Source organism: Bombus pyrosoma, linkage group LG3 (genome assembly GCF_014825855.1).
Source record: "Bombus pyrosoma isolate SC7728 linkage group LG3, ASM1482585v1, whole genome shotgun sequence".
Classification (NCBI taxonomy): Eukaryota; Metazoa; Arthropoda; class Insecta; order Hymenoptera; family Apidae; genus Bombus; species Bombus pyrosoma.
In genome coordinates this window covers 3,796,569-3,815,444 of record NC_057772.1, presented here as the reverse complement: position 1 = coordinate 3,815,444, position 18,876 = coordinate 3,796,569, and the positions used below count along the sequence as shown (strand labels likewise).

Below are 18,876 nucleotides of genomic sequence, written 5' to 3'. Positions count from 1 at the left end.
CGATGCTATTACGTCACCGTACTTTGGTATCATGGCTGCTATTGCGTCACTATAGCGTCAGCGATACGTCAATACCGTGCCCATGTGTGTTCGCTCGTTTTCCATGGCGATGCATCGAATTGGAAAGCGCCTTAACGTTAGCCAGTCCCATCTACGTTCATCTCCTACACTGCCCGACTTGACCAACCTCGATCGGTCACTGACTTTCCTGCTTTATCCACGTCGCTGCCGATAATTCATCCCTGCACGCAGCAGCAAAAAATCAATAAGTTTTGTCATTTTCTGTCGTAGCCAAATCTATGTAAAATATCTCTTAATTTTTATTATACGGATGCGAAATCTATGAAAGAGCTAGAAATGTCTGGAATTCCAGAAGTTTGGAAGTTATGTTTCATATAGGAATCCAGAATTTTGACGGTCCAAAATTCTACAGCTACAAAACATTTTAACCTGAGAATTTTAGGAAATTTTTCAAAATAAACTTTAGAGTCTTCGGTATTTAATTCCTGCACGTTTAGCTTTCACACTGCATAATTAACTTCTTCAGAATAAATTTCTTGTAGAATAAAAGAATTGATTAATTCTTAACTCAAAGAATAGAAGAATTGATTAATTTTCAACCCCTTTTGTGTTTGTAATAGTATTACCGTTATATATATATATATATATCGTAGCCGATCGTCACAATGGAAGAGAATAAATTCGACGAACACGTGGATTAAAATCGAATCCCAAGGTAGATGATCAAATATCGAACGTCGGAAGGTAAAGGCTCAGTTAATTCCGGGCAACGTTATTTCAGGTAATTTCATAGACCAACGACCCTAAATAATGAAATCCTCTTTCAAATGTCAAAAGAAAGGCCTAAGCATCCCTTCGTAGATCGTAAATATCACCGCTAGAACAACGCATGTCAATCTTTTACCTGATTAGACGTGTATTAATAAACAGATTATAAATAATACTTAAAACGATTACGGAAAAATAAGGAAAACTAAAATGTTCATTATAATATTTAGTAGGTAAAATGAATATTTATTCAGTCGCATAAAAATTGACAGCGTGCTAGTAGAAAGTTAATCTCTAAATAATCACTAGCAAATTCTATAGAAAGTCAAGTACTCCCCTACAAACCCGAAATTTCCACACAAGAACACTGTTTCAACTTTTTACCTAATTACACGTCTGCAAATCGCAGTCGGGGTTCGGACATCGACTCACCCCAGTCACGGCTTTTCCTGTTTCTCCTCGTTTCGCACGCAATAACCACAAGACCCAACGAACTCCAACGCTACGGTCTACTGCCCCCGAAGGGGAAACGCGCGCTGAATGGCCCCTTGTATTATATCGTAGCTAGTTTGGATCCGACCCTTCGCAAAAAGCCGGACAACGAAGAAGAACAGACGGACCTGTTGTTAAGAACATCGCGATTCTTCTCTCGTGGAACGGCGAATTCCCGCGAAACTGACCACACGCCGAGAAAAAACAACGAATTCCTCAGCCATACTGATAACGTTCAATGGGACTTCTTCTTCGAACGAAGAAAAATCGTCCCTCTTCCGAATCTTATGGCTCGGCTTCTAAACGACGATAAAAAAGTGCTCGTTAATGATCGTTCCAGACACGATGCTCGCTATAAAAAAAGATTCCTTCCTTATTGTAACTGCAAATGGTACAATTAAATTCAAGGACGGTCGTTTATGAAAATTGAACAATAAGATGTCGGTGGTGTTAGTTTGGTTCGCGTGAGAGATTCAATGGAGAGGTTAAAACGAGAATAAAGTATTCGAACGAGGAAGCGTATAAATAAAATTAAGTCGAAGGTCATTTTTTGTTCGTCTTCTTCGTTCATTAATACATTTGCTGTTGGTATTAAAATATGGCTACGTTATTTTTGGAATTGCGCGTCTTGTTTAGCAGAATCCTCTTGCTTGATTGAAGCAATATCGTTAATGAGACTCTACAAGATACAAATCGTAATGTAATCGCATCGACGCAATGTACGCGCCAATAACAGCAAATGTATTAATCAATTGATTGTATTAAGAACGAGGAGAGAATTAAGATGATTGTTGGAGATTAATCCATTCTTATGAACACGTCTTTCAATCTTGATCCATCGTTTCTATTTCTTTAGAAAATTACAATGATTTACAAATTACAGATTGCATACATTTCCTTTCCAGAATCTGATAACTTTACGCTAAATGGAGTAATCGAATAGTTCAGAGTGTGTGACATTCCACTTGATTCACCGCTAAATTTGTTAACGTTATGCAACGATATGTGTTACGGCTAGCAAATTGTAACTTGTCACTTGTAAGATATCACCGATGATATTAAAGTCGAATCGCGCGTTTAACTTTCTTTTTCTTCGCGTAATTTTTTGGACCGTTGCACGTCGCTGGTCGATTCTTCATTGCGAAAAACTTGTCAGAAGTTAGCACAAAGCATTCTAGATCGTGGGAAATTAATTTCTGGCTCGACGCGTACCCTCTTTCGTGGAAATGGAATTCCGTTCGTCTTGCACGTGGCATCCGCAGACTTTGATGGATTCTGCCACGTATCGACGGCTTGTTTATCGATGCCAGAAGAAATAAATTGGCTGGCTAAGTTCGAAGAGAAGTTTCAGCTTCTCGGAAGAGGAGCGTTGGCCTTGTACGGTTGATTCGATTTAATCGGCTCGCACAGCTGCTGACCGGAGTTTGCGAAAACTTTGCGAACCGCATGGCGTCCCCGACTTTCACGCACGTCCCTCTGTTCAGTTTCTTCAGTTTTTACACTTTTTTTCCGCGTTAATAAAATACACGGTTAACCGAAAAGTTGCAACATGTCTTCATAGAATATTCTCTTTTGCGCTACTTCATTTTCTCCGTTCTCTTCATTTTCTTATAGACCTGTAGGTAATTGTTAGACAGAAAACGTACATATGTGTGTACACGTACTATAGGAACATGTATGTTCTCTATAATACACAGAATTATATTACTCATGCCATAAGTGTGCTCTAAAGAAAGGGTTACCCGGCATGTCAAAGAAGATGGATGGGAGTGGGTAAACTCGTTACATGTACATTACAAGCAAAGGTCCTTTTATCATCGTAATTATCATCAAAATATACTACATACAATTATACATAGAGTATTATTCTACGATATATTCTTCAGACACTATGACCAGAAAAATGTGCAAAGTACGGATGCTACAAAAATGTAGAGAATACACGTTACGCAAAAACGTACAAAGTATGCATAAATACTTCTTAGAATTAGGTTTCTCGTATTTATAAAAATTCACATATTCGTCTACGGACATAGATAGGAACGTCGATGAAGAAACTAGGAGGAAAATTGTCTTTAATATTCAGTTTAATTTCAGCGGTACGAGTTTACATAAAAATTCGTCGTTTAGTTATCAAAATCACGAGTAACCGATCCTACCCCGTGAAATTCTCAAAAATATCCAGCAGAACGTATTTTCACAGCATCGTATTTTCAGCATCGATCTCTAAATAACAAACGACCACTCGTACGATCCCCTGGCTAGCAAAATGAATCTGCCAGAAAAATGTTTCGCAAAGGTGAACAAATTGTTGTTTGGAGCACCGCGTGTTCCCAAATAATCTCGAAAGATGAGCACCGCACGGAACGTCCGTGAGCTGTCTCTTTGGAGTTATGCCGGCGGCGCTCATTTTCCATCCTGCCCTCGCGAGAAATCGGTTCCATTTTGTGGCAGGGGTTGCAGGCCTTGGACGCCGTGCGCATTCGTAACAGTATTCTTTAAGCGGAAGACGTTAGTCTTCGTTGAGAAGAATTGTCTTACGGTGACGCGACGATCGCATGCAAATGCGGGATTATGTAATTGCGAAGAAGCGCGAAGAAAAGAGGATTACCGCGAGGATTGAACACGGCAACCTGGAAATGGAACCCAGATGGTTTTAACGTGTATTAGGAATTCGTAGAAAGGGGACGAGCAGGATTCTCTTGACGAACAGGGATTTTTAGATAATACGCGTATAGCGTGTAACTTGAGTTATTCCAATACATTGTTTAAACAATTATCGTGCTTTTGTTCCCGTACGTTCCGACGAAATGAACTTTTCCGCTGATAAAAATGTTACAATTTCCGAATGTCTTAAGAGTCCTTTGGATAATTGGATTTTGTACGTAGAAGAAAATTAACGAACAATATTTCTAAATCTGGTAGTTTGCAACGTTTCTGACATTTCTATGGAAAAAGATTCTTATTTAGTAAAGCAATATCTACGTTAATGCAGAACTAATTTAACCGAAATATATAGCCTATGGTCGCGTAACAAACGATAATAGAGTATAAACACGATTTGTGCACGATTCTCCATTAATCTCTGTCCATAAATCCAATCGTTTTGCACAGGATTCAATTTATTCGTTGATATTATAATTAATCCCGGTATACGTTTCATCTATACCATAATAATACTAAAAACAGGATTATTAAGAGGTTGATGAATGAAACGATGGAAAAAGTAACGAGCAACTTTCTTCTTATATATTTTTTTTTTTCCTTTCTCGACATTTTCATCGAATCCTAAGGTAAAGAGGGAAAAAACGAGAGGGTTGTAGCATGCTGCTAATCGACGCGCGTGCAACACGCGAAATGATTTGTGGTTTGTCCGCGGCGTCTACTTCTAATAGCCTGTATCGAGCGTATTTATTGTCGCCGTGACGTGAAAAATTCATACGGGCACAAATCATCGTCTCGTTCTCAAGTCGCATTTAAAATTCTAAAGTCCGAGTTGTTGTTGCACGACTCTATCAGGATTCCACCAACGGAGTAATGTTTATTCGAGTTTCTTATTTACGTAAGGCGTGCCAGTTCGACCCATCGATCCTGTAAAATATACATAAACGCGATAAAACGTTAGGATAAACGGGAAGGAAATATAGCGAAAACAGCTTCGACGTTGCGTATTTGCTCTTGGAATGAAAGGATTAGTCCGCGATGCAACGCAATCCTTTTGCTCGTTGAATGGTATTATCTAAACGGCCGCGGTGAACCGCGACACTCTGGTGATGTGCCAAAATATTTGCTATTTATAAGTGCGGTAGAATATCTAGTATTCTAAGAATCTTCATTAGTAGGAATTTCTAAGAGGTATAACTTGGCGTGCTTGAGAGTTGCGATATGTATTTGAGAATTTTCGGGCTCCAGCAGTATGTTTAAGAACTAAGAATTCTGCTACTTAGATATTCTGCTATTTAGCAATGTTTGTGTCAAAGAACTTTGTTGCTTGAGTACTATGCTACCTGCGATATAAGCTTAATATATGTAATAAAGCAAATGCTTAGGGTAAATCAGGCGATCGATTCTGGAAAATCGAGTTTATTTTAGCAATAATTAAATTAAATGCGATAACAGTTAATAGCGAATCTACTAACAATTTTACCTGGAAAATGGAGAATCGATTTTGTAAATCCTAAATTATCGTTCTTCTCTCGTGATCTATTCGATTCGGCAAATCACTGGCGGTGAAACAAAGCAAAAGTAAAAATATCGGTTGGCGGGTAGTTTGAATTCTATAAAATTTACATATATATTTTATACATTATTTTATAAATATTTTCATATTTGAACGTTTTTACGTATTACAGGTAATTTAGAAATTCCAACAGCGAGATATTTTGCCATTCAGGCATAATACCTAAGCTTTGCTATCTACATAAATATTCCATTACCTAGAGGAATTGAATGATTTATCCAAAATCACTATTCGATACTTGATACTGACCAAACGAAGGAGCTCGTGGAATAATCAATTTTATTTTTATTTGCAGCACATGGTGCAGACAGGCATGGCTGCGCCCTACGGTGGGGGTGTCTTCCCCCCGCCGGTAAACGGCGTAGCGGGTGTCGTTGGAGCGGCTGGTGCGGCCGGTGAGGTGAAACCGCCGCCCCCGGTGCCAGTGAAAGAAGACAACAGTGGCGCACCCCAACAGCCACCACCCAGCGGTCCTCAAGTTCCACCACCAGCTGGTGCCCCACATCCTACCGCCCCCGGTGCCCCAACCGCGGCCAGCTTCAGTCCGCCTCCGCCACCGAACGGCGTCGATCAACAGGCTATTGTATGTCATACTTCCATTCCGTTATTTATTACTTTTATTTGCTTTAGTTTTCCATCGTCGTGATTGGTCGGTACCGTTCGATAGTAAATAATTAGTTGATTACCGATTAACCGATTATCTTTGTAAAATATGTAGTCTCTTTTCTCACATCAATATCATAAATACGCGGGCGATAGAATATACAAAATCCACGATTGAATGTAATCAGGTAATTCGTCATTTTAATTCGTACGATGAAGGAAAAGAAGAAGAGCATTCGCTCCATTTCTTTAGCGGAGACTTTAACATTTGCACACTCGCGTTTACGAGTAATGATGAAATAGAAGGGCAACATAGTTTTACGATTAAGCTATTCTAAGAATTCTACATTCTAAAAAAAACTTCAGAAAAAAATTCACCGTCTACCCTGAAACGAACATGCAACGGATGGAACATAATTTCGTTCCAAAATCTTAACGAGCATATCGCACGTGTTCGTACAATTCCGCGTGGGAAATCGTGGCCAAGATCATCATGATATTCAGCACGAAAAGAATCCTCGGATTCACCAAGCCGTTTCATGTACCGCTCGTTGACATTCTCGCTACACTTCACAAGTAGGGGAAACGCTCTCTTCCGGCGGATGTAGCAGCGGAACGCGACCCTGTGAAACCGAGGTCACACGCCACGTCGGTCAGTCAGTCGAACCACCACACCGAAACCGCATTTGGTTCTCTGTCCAGTCGCTTTCGGATCTCCATTCGGAACTGCTCGTCCTTGCTTCGCCACGTTTGCGGTCTCCGACAAAAGTTGTCACAACCGGTGCCTGATTTCCTTAGCAGGCGTTACGTCACGTATACGAACCCTCGATGATTCTACGCACGTACGAGTCGAGAAACAAAGGGAGATAAATGTAGGGAAAGTTGGATCGAACCAGCGGGGAAATATTCGTCTGGCGAAAGTTCTGGAGATCTGAACAGTTCCCCTTGGAATTAAGGATTGAGAAGGATCGGGGATTCTCGAAGAAGTAGAATTTAATTTGGATTAACTTTCAAGATACTCTTCCTCAATTTTGTATATTTGTGTAATCACGTTCATTTATTCGCTCGACGTATAATTATCGCGACTAATAACAGACAGCTGTATGCTGTAGACTCTAGAAATGTACAAGGAGTACGTATTAGCTAAATAGGCAAAAATCTACACAGGTTTGTATTAATATTAGCGACACGATTATCATCTTGCACATCATCATCTTGATTAATAGAAGGTTATTCCTCGTGCAATGTAGAATTTAAAACAGCTAAAGAAACACGTCCTCGTCTAAAACCATGCTACAGGCAACCAAGTTAAAGATCACACGCGACGCCTAATACAACTTTATTTACCACGATGCAGCCTACTGTAAAACATTGTACGATAACACAACTTGACTGAACCATACGAACGTGCAAATTAAGGATCACGTGTGACTGGAATCACCGCTAGTTTTAACCAGTCGATTTACATCAACTGACTCGTATCAAAGAAACGATATGTTTCCTCGACAGAAGCCAGACTAACCATTGCTTTCCGCGTGGTTTAACAGCTTGATCAAACAAATATCCTGTAGTTGTTTCCCCCTACGTCGTTGCGTTCCAGCCAAGTTGTAACATCCCTCGGCTCGCCGCGCAAACGCTCGAAATTTGTTTAAGCGCGCGATAACTCGCCGTTGGATGGCGTGACGCGCGTAGTCGCGGTAATTAGCGCGACTCATAAAGCGGCCTAATTAGCCGCGCTAATTAAAGTAATTCCGTTCGTTAATTCGATTTACTAGACGGCTGGCTAAATTCTGGACTGGCCAAGAGAGTGAGAGAACCAGAAACTCTGGTAATTCTGTGTGGTGCCAGGTTAGTCGACACGCTCGACAACAGATTTTAATTAAAGGGCTCCGTGGAACTGTAGTGTCTCCCTCCTATTTGCTCGCCCTTACCAATCCTCCAAATCTCCTCGCCTGTTCAGTTTAAAGCGCGCTGCAGCTTTCGCTCGCAGACTGGAAAAATGGGGGATTTGAGCGAAAGGCCGAAGCAAGGAAACGTAGGATGAAGTCAAACGAGAAGTCTGTTGGAGTTGCGCTGTTAGAAACTTGATAACAATTTGTAATTCCGGACAGGAATTGTAATATAAGCGACGATGTTTCTAATTTGAAAAAATCGCAGATAAATTTAGTTTCTGAACCCTGTAGGTACTTACACATGTTTGGAAGCCGGTTCGGTTTAGAATACGGTAGGGACTCGGGTTGTAGAGTGGAAAAATGATAGGATTAGAATGAAAGATTCGAGGCGAAGAAAAGGGAGAATGAACACGAAGCGTGGAATGGAGTGGATTGAGAATTCCAAGTCAATTTCTCTAACAGAATAGAGTTAGAAGGTATAGTATACTTGCAAAAGTTAAATAGATAAAGACGAAGGAGGAAATTTGCCATCGAATGATTAAATTAGTCTTACTCGTAAGTCTCCACTAACAGACTCCGAAGAGAACACGCTCTTCTTTATTTCTCCATCCATCCCTCTTTTCTTTCTATTATCACATCCTTGTGGAAGAGCTTTTCAATGAAATTTTTTCTTCTTAATCAGCCAAATTCCATCGAACATTCTTCCTCCAATCAGTCTATCGATTGCCACACTCAAATCCTCCATTTTCCAATTTTAACTTGCAAGTTTCACTTCGTAGGCACGTCTATGCTAACTGGATCGTTTCACACACACGCGCGCATACAGACGCGAACCATCGAGAATCGAAAGACAACGATCGTAGAGCTGACTGTAAATTATCGTGATTCGAGCAAGATTCAGGACGTACGATTCTGAGGACAGTTTGTCGAATGGTCGGTATCTAATTAACCCAGGCGAACGAAGTGCACGCGGAGCATTTCGGACATGGTTGAGCCAAGCGTGAAGAGTTTCGAACAATGTCGTGGTTCCGGACGACGTGGTCGCTTTGTTCGTCGCTCGTCTGTTCAATTATCCGGTGCCGGTTAGTCAGCGACTCGTAAAGCCGCATTTCGTTCTCACCATTTTGCGCATGCAGACCAGCATGATTTTCCTCTTCTTAAACATCGTACGCGCCAGCTTTCTATTATTTATAGACGTGTCGCACTTCGTGGCTAATCTTCTTTCTTCATGGAGAATTATGTTGACGCGTTCTCTCGAATATATATTTTCAAAAATATTTTCTTCCTACTATTTTGCTACCTTGCTTACGAGCTTCGCGTTTCGTTGTTCATTTTCATTGCCGCAGTTAAAGTATGACTGCGTTGTACATCGATTTACGCTTCAAAATTTCAAAAAGATATCGACTATTTGAGCCTGTAATGAATTTTTCGAATAAAAGAGTGTGGAAATCCTCCACTGTTTGAAAATTCCTCCTTTTTGTTCCAAAAATATTCGTCAACTTTCTCAACGCTCACGTTCGATCAGGATTCCTTGGAGATCGCCTCTTTTGGAAAGTTTATTTCTAGCTTGAAATTCGAATGTTCTTAAATATGCGATATCATGTAGAGTACGAGAGGGATTTGTCGAGCTGCTTTGAGACTAAAACAGCCTTTGGTAGCGTTTTCTGAAGCAGCCGATCGAAAGCACACGAAAAGTAATCACGCGTCTAGGGAATTCTCTAGGAATCTACTTTGGAGATCTGCTCTGAGTCTTAGTCTTCGGAAATTTACTCCTGAACCGAAGGATCTGCCTCGGACTAAGGATCTATCTAAGGATTAGGTGATCTTAGAGAGTCACTTTTGAAGTGGAAGAATCTCGGAAAGTTGAGATCCTATTCTCTAGGAGACACATGCGAAGGGGGAATCTGAGCTGCTCCTGGAAATTTCCTGTAGAATTCGAGAATCGTCGGACAATTTTGAGAACCGCTTGAAACGTCGAGGGCTCTTTGCGCTGAACTTTATCTCGAGAGAAAAAATATTCTCAGAGAATCTGCGGACGAATTTATCTCTATTCTAAAACAAGAATGAATATTCTTATTTTTAACGTAATTTTCATTACAAAATCTGACGTCTACGATATACAAATGTTGGAGTCTATAATATTTAAATTCAGACTGTCGACTGCGATAGAATTTCATTAATTTGAAGTTGCTGTCAAGAGACAAACAGTTCGTACAAATGAAGTTCATTAATTCTGCCCCTTAACCACAATTCCTCCATTCAAATAATAGAAGTTCACGTTTGGATAAATGGACTCAATCAAGAAGGAGCTGAGTTAATTGGGAACTGGCTAAAATATTGTTCCAACAAATGAAGCTCGGATAAATGAAGCTCTGTTATATTCCGAGAGATAACCCTTTCTTTCTATTCATTTAACTTACTTTCAAACTTAAATCCTTTTATCATAAAAATCCTCCCACTCTTATTATCCCGTCTTCTCGTGATCCTTATTTTTCAATCCTTTTCAATCCACAAGAAAACCACAACAGCAACGCACATAACAATATCAATTATTATTCTCTAAATATCTGAAATCAACCATCGCCATATCACGTAAAGTATCAGCTTATTCTTTAAATCTTATTTCCCAACCATCTTAACCATCTTAAAGCGTCTTTCACAACAAGAATACACTAACAGTGTCTGTCGATTACTATTCTCCGACAATCTTCAACTGCCTCTTCAACCAAACTGTAACACCCACTCGAACGTTATTTTCCTAACAAATTTCAAGTGATCCTGGCAGGCAAATTATCTTGAAAAAACAGCCTTTAGCCGTAGAAGGGCCATTATCGCGAGACAGCGCAAGTATCGCACAGTTTTGCCGCACAATACGAAAAGTCGAACGGCGGTCGGGCGCCAGGACTCTATTCAAATCACTCGGTGGTGCAGAGGCGCAAATTAAAAGTTGCTTTTCAACGAACACGTTGAATGGCCGCGTTCCCGCGGATGTCGCGTCGTTCATTGAACGACGAAAAAGCATCCAGACGATCCAGTTTCATCGGCAGCGTTGAGTGAGCTGGCCGTAGGGCAAAGTCCACCGGCCGATGTCTCGAAAATTTTTCAATTCGCGCTTCTTCACGGAGCCTCGTTAGCCGATACGGACGTCTCGAGAGTAGTTCAAATGTTTCGTGGGTTTTCCATGGAATTATCCGCCCCCTCTACCCCTCCGCCGCCCGTGTTGAAAGGCTTCCGCGAGAGTTTCGCGTGCTTTCGAGTTGTACGCGCTCGAAACTGTTTCCAGCACGAGGTTTTGAAGGGAAGAAGACTCCCGGGGGTTGGGTAATTGGTTGAGATAGTTGTACCATGAAGTTGGAAAACGTGGGCTCAAACGTGGGATGTTGATTTATTATGAATATTGATCTTTCTTTCCTTTTTTGTGGTAAACTGTGCATGCAAGGATTGAATTTTAAGTTTCATACGCGAAGATTTTGATTTATTCTGAAAACCCGATAAAAAGCCAGTGATCGTGTAGCAACTTGTGTGGCGAATTTGCAAATTTAAGGGGAAACTGGTTGTTCAATCGAAGACTGGGAAGACTAACGATGCTCGTTCTTGGCCAGAGTTTCCGCAATTCCCTCGCTGTATCTTTTTGTAGCTACTGCTTTAAAGGAATTGGGGAAGAAACAAATGGCCAGGAGTTTTCGGGAACGATAAATTCCTGCCAGTGAAGAAAGAAATCCCTATTATTTGTATCAGTCGAAGGACCATCCCCGGGCAATCTACCAACGTTTCGGGGTTAATAGTACTCGATCCTCAAAATCTCTGGCGGTTTTGCTGAAAAATACACCTGTCACTTTCAGACGTCTCATTTTCCTAGTAGAAAGCATAAAAATCTTTTATAACCGGTTTCTTTACAAGCATTCTAGTCAATTATTACTCTTCTCAGATGCAAAGTAATATCCTTGTCTACCATTTATCCGCAAACAAAATAAATAAATGACAATCACGATGTTTATATTTTCACAAATATTCCTTTTTCCAAACAGACCTATCCTGAAGATGTTTATTTAAACGCAAATGCTGTAAACAGACAAGGGAAAAGAAATCCATAACTATCCAAGGAACGATACATTTTTAATGAAATTGGAACAGTGTACGGTTCGTCTGTCGCCCATCGAATTGGAATAATTTTGGCTAATTGAAACGAGTGTCGGACGCTCGTAAAATTTTCCCGCGTGGATTGAAACGAGGCAGCAATAAAAAAAAGCTGGAATGGCAATTTCGTTCGATTAAACGCGACGCAATCGGCCTCGTTTTCGCAAGCTGCTTCGACAGCCCCGACGGGAGGCGAAAGAGCGATAAAAACGCGGAAAATTCATATACGATCTTTCTATTTTTTTTGCCTCGTGTATCCTTCTGTCACTCCTTCAATCAGAATTTTTTCAATTAATCGTTCGGCTCGCATATCTCGTCGCAACTCTCCAATATCATTCTGTAATCTTGTAAAAAAATGTGTGAAATTTTTAATTTTCCGAAAGAAACGATTGGAAATTAAACGCAGAATATTTTGATAAAATTATTCCCTTCAGATAGGATAGGATCGATTTTCCCTTAATAAGATTTTCGCTAAATGAAGGAAACCAAAGATAATATTTCGAATGTTCGTTGGATAATCGAAATATTCCTGCGATATCTTATTAATATTCCCGCAAAAACGCATAAGAAAGCAATACGCAAAAATATCAATAACACCGTTATATTTTATCGTAAGAAGTCCTCGAAAAAGAATGCCGATCGAGGGTGTTCTCGAGTAGCCATCGAGGTGACCGTGGTTCTTCCATTCTGTCGCTGCTGCTCTATCCTCTTTATCCCAAAGGCTGGAGCAAACAAAGTTTTAATCCACCGTGATACAAGCTACCCACGTCGTAGAATACGTCTGGAAGCGTATCGAAGGTTCCCTCTGCAAACCCTAATCTCTGGTAGTATCGGGCATCGGTGGGCATCGTCGATGCTCGATGAATAATTCGTGAGTCTCCCACGGAGAGGGAAGGAGCCAGTCTCTAGCCTCTCTGGCCTATCTAAATTTCATTACGTCTGCCGCGTTCTTGAAACGTGGTATCAAACTCGTCTTCGATGGGTCCGACGCTCGACGTTGAAGCAACGTCGTCCTTCGCCTCGAAATGAATCGAAAGAATAGTAGATTTCGATATGCTGCTACGCGAATGAAATTTTAATCAAGCTACAAAATTAATGAAAATTGAACTGGAAATTATTATGTAGATTGCTAATTTTATAATCCTAACGTAGAAATTTGAAGAAGTAGGAATTCTGTAACTAAAACGAGGATAATAATTGATTATTATTACGCGTGTACTTGAAGCCATTAACAAAATTTTACAAGCCGTAAGTTACGAGTTATCGAGATAATAAATCCTCTATTATAATAAAAATAACAGAGAATGCCTTATAGTTTTTATTGCAACAGCGTAAGAAATCAAATTTTCCAAACGAATTTTAAAAAATACGATCACCCGATTGCTCAGCTTAACGTAAAATTGTAAGAAAGAAGCTTATAACTTTCAATTTTTAATTTATCGACTTTCGAATATCGTGGCAATAATTTAATAGCAATTTAACCTTGAAAGTTAGCGTGATATTACGTCGACAATCGGTAGTCATATTTCGCCCAATTTTGTTCGTCACAAAGGACACCGTAATCTATTTTCTACGGAAGCCAGAGGGACCGTGTCGTTCTAACAAAGTGTTTATTAATAGCCGGCTCATGGATGGAAATTGCTTTAGTTCCAGTAACCGTGGATAGTTACCGTGGCGGTATAAGCAATGACAGACGTGATAAAGTTGAAGGTGAAACGGTATTCAGTAGCACAGCCAGAAATTCCACGCAACGGCAGCTGCGTCTGACTATACGCGACGTGTGTTTACTTAGCCTCGTTAGTGGCGCGAACGAGATAAGGTCGGCCGGTGTGGCTGACCACTTACAGCCGGCTCTACTTGCGGCTTCTGTACCGTTTGCGGAATCGGAATGTTAACGATCGCGTCTCTGAACCTCGTAGCAAACATCTTGTCTCCTTTTTGCGAATATTGTCAGAGGCATTTACGGAGAATTCAATTAAGTCGAGCTTTGGAATTTTCTGCTTCGTGATTAAAGGGTTATTGGCGTGAATAAAGAAATAGAAAATATTTGTATTCGTTAATTGACTCTTGGGTTTAGCGATTTTCTTCGTTTGTTAGGGATATAGATTCATTGAGCTGTGATTAGGAATATAGGAAACAACATCTGTTGCAAATGAATTGTTTGGCGGAGTTACAATGGTGTAATGATAGAATAGATTAATAGTTATTATAGTTACAATTACTAATAATTAATTTCTAAGTCACCTTTAAGTTAGAAATCATTATTGCTGAAAGTTAAGAATCTACGATAAATATCATCATGCTATATAAAATTTAATAAACGTAAAAGGATATTTTCTTTATATTTTTAAGAAGCACTTGGTATAAAGATATAAAATCATACAAAATTCGAAAGCATCTTACGTCCATATCTTTAAAAATCACTTCAAATTTCTTACAAAGTCTCGCATTTCTATTGACAAATCGTTGTAAATACCTTTGAATATATATTTTATGAACATAAACGACAAATCTCAAATATACAAGCTGTACGATGATTCTGATACTATCTCTGATCTTCGACGACAGTCGGAGGTGTTTCAGGCAGCAGTGGCGGCCGCGGCAGCTGCAGCTGCAGGAGGAGGTGGCCAGCAACCAGCACCTACACCCGCTGGCAACGAAACCAATCCTGAGGGCGCCGTCGAAGGCAGCTCTTTAGTACCTGTCACTTCAGGTGCAACTACACCTGCGACAGCGACACAGGGTTCCGATCTAAAAGGTCAACCAAAACGCCTTCATGTCAGCAATATACCTTTCCGTTTTCGAGACCCTGATCTCAGGGCAATGTTTGGGGTAAGTCTCACTCTTTCCACCTGAATTCCTTGGGAATTTTTTTTTTTTTTGGAAATTCTTAATTGATTGTATCTTTATATGGTTGGTTATATCGTTAAAATTTAATAATTTAATTTTATGAATATGATAAAAAGACTAAATAAATAATTCTTCTTCGAGCATTGAAATATTTCGAGTTTCTATTCTTATGATAATAGTTCATCATAATGGTTTAGATTATCACGCTTAATTTTAGAACCTATAGTTTTATTTAGTCTTGTACATTTTACGTGATAAGGATTGTTATCGATAGAGTTGTTTTATTAAATTCTCCTCTTGCTCCTATCTCATTAAACACACTCTAACGAATTCTCAAGAGATTGCTTTCTGTTTTCCAGCAATTCGGGCCGATCCTCGACGTGGAAATCATATTTAACGAAAGGGGAAGCAAGGTAAGCTCACGTTGCCCTTAGGCTGCGAGCCACCCCTGTCAACCAACCCCTAAGAATACAGTTAGACTTAAGCCACACACACAGCCGTGTCCCAGCCACGAAATCCTCGTCACCAGGATGAATTCGCGTTCGAAGTCTCAGCGGCCCTAGTTCGTTTCCACGCTCCATGTTAATCCAACACCCTAGAACTACCCTCCTTCCAACTTGCTGGATTCACGAGTTTCTCGCTCGAACTATCCCTCGAGTTCCTTCACAGAATCCAAAATCGATCGACGAGTTTCACAATCTGATAGTCGAGAACAACCTTTTTATGTCCCTCTTCCTCTCTAACTTTCCCAATCTTCCTCGTCTTTTATGCGTTCCCGTTCTTTTCTGTTTTGCCCCTTGACAATATAAAATAATCACCGCGCCAACGTGACACGATTTCTCTTATGGAAAAACTTTTGAAAAAAACTCAGCTAGAAAGACAACCTGGTGACGAGGACGTCGCGGGACCGTAATCATTCGTTCGAAGAGACGCAGCGCCACGGGGGTCGTTTCATCCCTCCGGAAAGTTTGTAGTTGCAGAAAGTAAACAGAAAAAAGAAAAAGCAAGAAGACCAGGTGGATTTGAGAAACGAAGAAAAGTGAAAACTGGATCGTGTGGCTGCGTCCCTTCGTCGTTCGTTCGTTCTTTTGCAGCGCGATGGCGACGAGAAACGTTCGCGTACCCTAAACTACCCCCAAGCGTAGCGTAAAACCGTCGGTGCCATTGTCGAGCGATCTGCCTTGTCAAGAATCGCGTCTCCAGTGATTTCTCTGATCCTGGTTGCAAAGTTGTCGTGGCTGCTTCGTTTTATTCCCTGTTCTCTTGTACCGAGCTGCGGGATTATCGGCTTATTGTGTAGCCTAAAGGGGAGAGAAGGTCGCGCTTGAAAATTGTGGCTGCGTGAGGAATGAAATATTAAGAATATCGCCAGATGAGACGATGAAATTGCTTCTCTCGAAGGGTAGAGTTTCTGTCGTTAGTCAGGTCTGTCGTGGAACGTTTCTCCGGATTGTTGAAACTTTTCTACTAGAGATATGGAGTGCGTGACAAAGAGCAGCGGTTAGATACGGATATCGGAGATGGAAGAGACGGTTCTCGCAGTTATTTGATTTGATTATTCGATTGAGAGGATACGAAGTTTGATATTGAACATTCTGTCCTTATTGGCGATGATAAAGCCTTCTGTTCTTATCGAATCGTAAATCAAAACTTGGGTTATTTAGCTTGCGAGATAGCAATTGAATAACTTGCAATTTCGATGTCTGTCTGCTCTTAGAATTCGCCGATTGCAATTCAATTTTCCGCCTAATATCTACAACGGGTGAGTTAATTAAATTTCGTAAATTCATCTTGCAGATTCTCCTGCGAAACGAGTCGAACGAATCATTCGGATTTTTAGTCTCGTAAGGTAATCGAGTAACTTTGAGTTGCAGCGTTCACTCTCAAAATTCAATAGTCTTGATCTAATTTGCCGCGCAATGTTCCGCGCGTTCTCTCGACATTCAAATTCCTTAGACTCACGTTGAAGATTCTCCGGCGAATCGAATCAAACACCAGGCAGAAGTAACGCGAGCGTGCAGTTCTAATTGTCGCTCGTTTATGCATGAGAAAATCGAAGCTTGCAGAGGAAGGACGAAAAAAGAGATCTAGGAGAATAAAGGGAGAGAGGCATAGAGGATTCCAAGTGTATAGGAGAGTTTGAAATGCAAATAGGTTTCAATATGGATGACAGCGGTCTGGATAAGATCCGCAGTAATACATCGTGCCGACAGCCGGCATCCGGTGAGCTTGCATATTCAGCGTCTTTGCGTCAAGTACACTCAAGTGCACTTCATCAAGCTCTGGCGGTACCAGTAACCCAATAGCATCGGTCGCTAACGATGTCACGCACGCCCGTCCATTGTCCACTAAATTATCTTCTTATAAAAATAAATTCGCATCGTTCTAACAATCATCTTTGTTGTTGTCGGAAGGATCGTAGCGAGATTTCATCGCAATTCCAATTCAAAGTTTTAGTGCCAGAAGCATCAGGGACGATCGAAACGATTCATTCGAATGCGGATAATTTTTCAGAGGAATTCTCGATGCAAGTGCTTTATTTTCTTGCATCGTATATTTTTATTTATTTTCAGACTTTACGATAATATTCTAAAATTGTTGTTTAGAATCTTTTCATAGGAATTCTCGATGCAAGTGCTTTATTTTCTTGCATCGTATATTTTTATTTATTTTCAGACTTTACGATAATATTCCGAGATTGCTGTTTAGAATCTTACTACCGTAATGATTTTCGAATTATATTAGGTTGTCCAAAAAGTTTCTTTCGTTTTCATCAGGAAATGATAGACGCACAACGTTTTCTGTTTTATATTATTTTATCGAATTACGTACGATCCATTTTGTTTTGTTGAGATAAACACCGTGACATTTCACAGACCTGGTTTCACGTTTGTACGAAGGTGCACTGTTGTAAAAAAAACACGTTTGCGAAAGAAAGACACTTTCAGGACTATTTAATAATAACCTGAATCGTTGGACGATATAGACATTTTTATTTTCAATTAGAGTATTTTGGTATTTACGAATCCTTTAAAATGTAAAATAGGCGAAACGTAAAATAACCGAATTCGTCGATATAGTGAAATATCAAATAACAAGGAAAAGTCATTTTACTATCATGGTACTCTGATTTTTGGTCTCGTTGTTCTTTGAAGACTCGCTTCTCTTGTTCTTTCTCCGTACGATTACTTCGAACGATACGATTTTATTTTCATAGAAAAACAGCAACTCCGTCTTTCACTTTCAAGCATCGCGATTAATTCGAGTTCAGGTACGTTGATAAAAATTTGCATATAATTCATCAATTAAGAATTCACCTGTCTATTACCAAACCCATTTATTTTCAGTATTAATCGAAATATTCGTAACATCCAGCTGTTACTACCGATATATTTAGATCCTCTGCTGAGAGAATCTTAAGAAGAAGTATCGAACGCGATATAAATCGGAATGCAACGGTGCATCGTTCCCAAGAGGTTAATTGGAGTTGGTTGGACGATCTCGTTGTTCCTCGCACCATCAAACTTGGCGAAGTTCATCGAGATTATGAAATCGCGTGGAACGTTTCACGCGGAGCAATAACAAAAGGCGAATAGTTCCCAGAAAGAAAAGGATGCTTCTTCGGCAGTGAGTCTTGGCTGGTGTAATTAGATCAGAAATCCATTATTTCCAGCAACGAAAACGCGAATGATGATTTTCCAAGAAACGGCACGACCATCCTTGCCCTCTCACGGACTTTCCACCGCTCGAAGACGAATTCTCGAGGACCCTGGTCCAGAAACTTGACGCGATGGAAATTTCCAAGCTTGCATATTGCATATTCAAAACTATTCTCGCCGATTCGCTAAGAGCGGAATTCATTGTTGCTCGACG

General features: G+C 40.3%; 1 protein-coding gene across 1 annotated transcript in view; it reads left to right on the top strand.

Annotated features, from left to right (window-relative positions):
- The window catches only part of LOC122577977, a 351,338-nt gene that overhangs the window by 235,788 nt on the left and 96,674 nt on the right, over nucleotides 1–18,876 (top strand). The window contains exons 16-18 of the mRNA XM_043749756.1: nucleotides 5,817–6,104; nucleotides 14,722–14,985; nucleotides 15,363–15,416. Of these exons, the coding sequence (XP_043605691.1) occupies nucleotides 5,817–6,104; nucleotides 14,722–14,985; nucleotides 15,363–15,416 (606 nt within the window). The remainder of the gene's footprint in view (nucleotides 1–5,816; nucleotides 6,105–14,721; nucleotides 14,986–15,362; nucleotides 15,417–18,876) is intronic.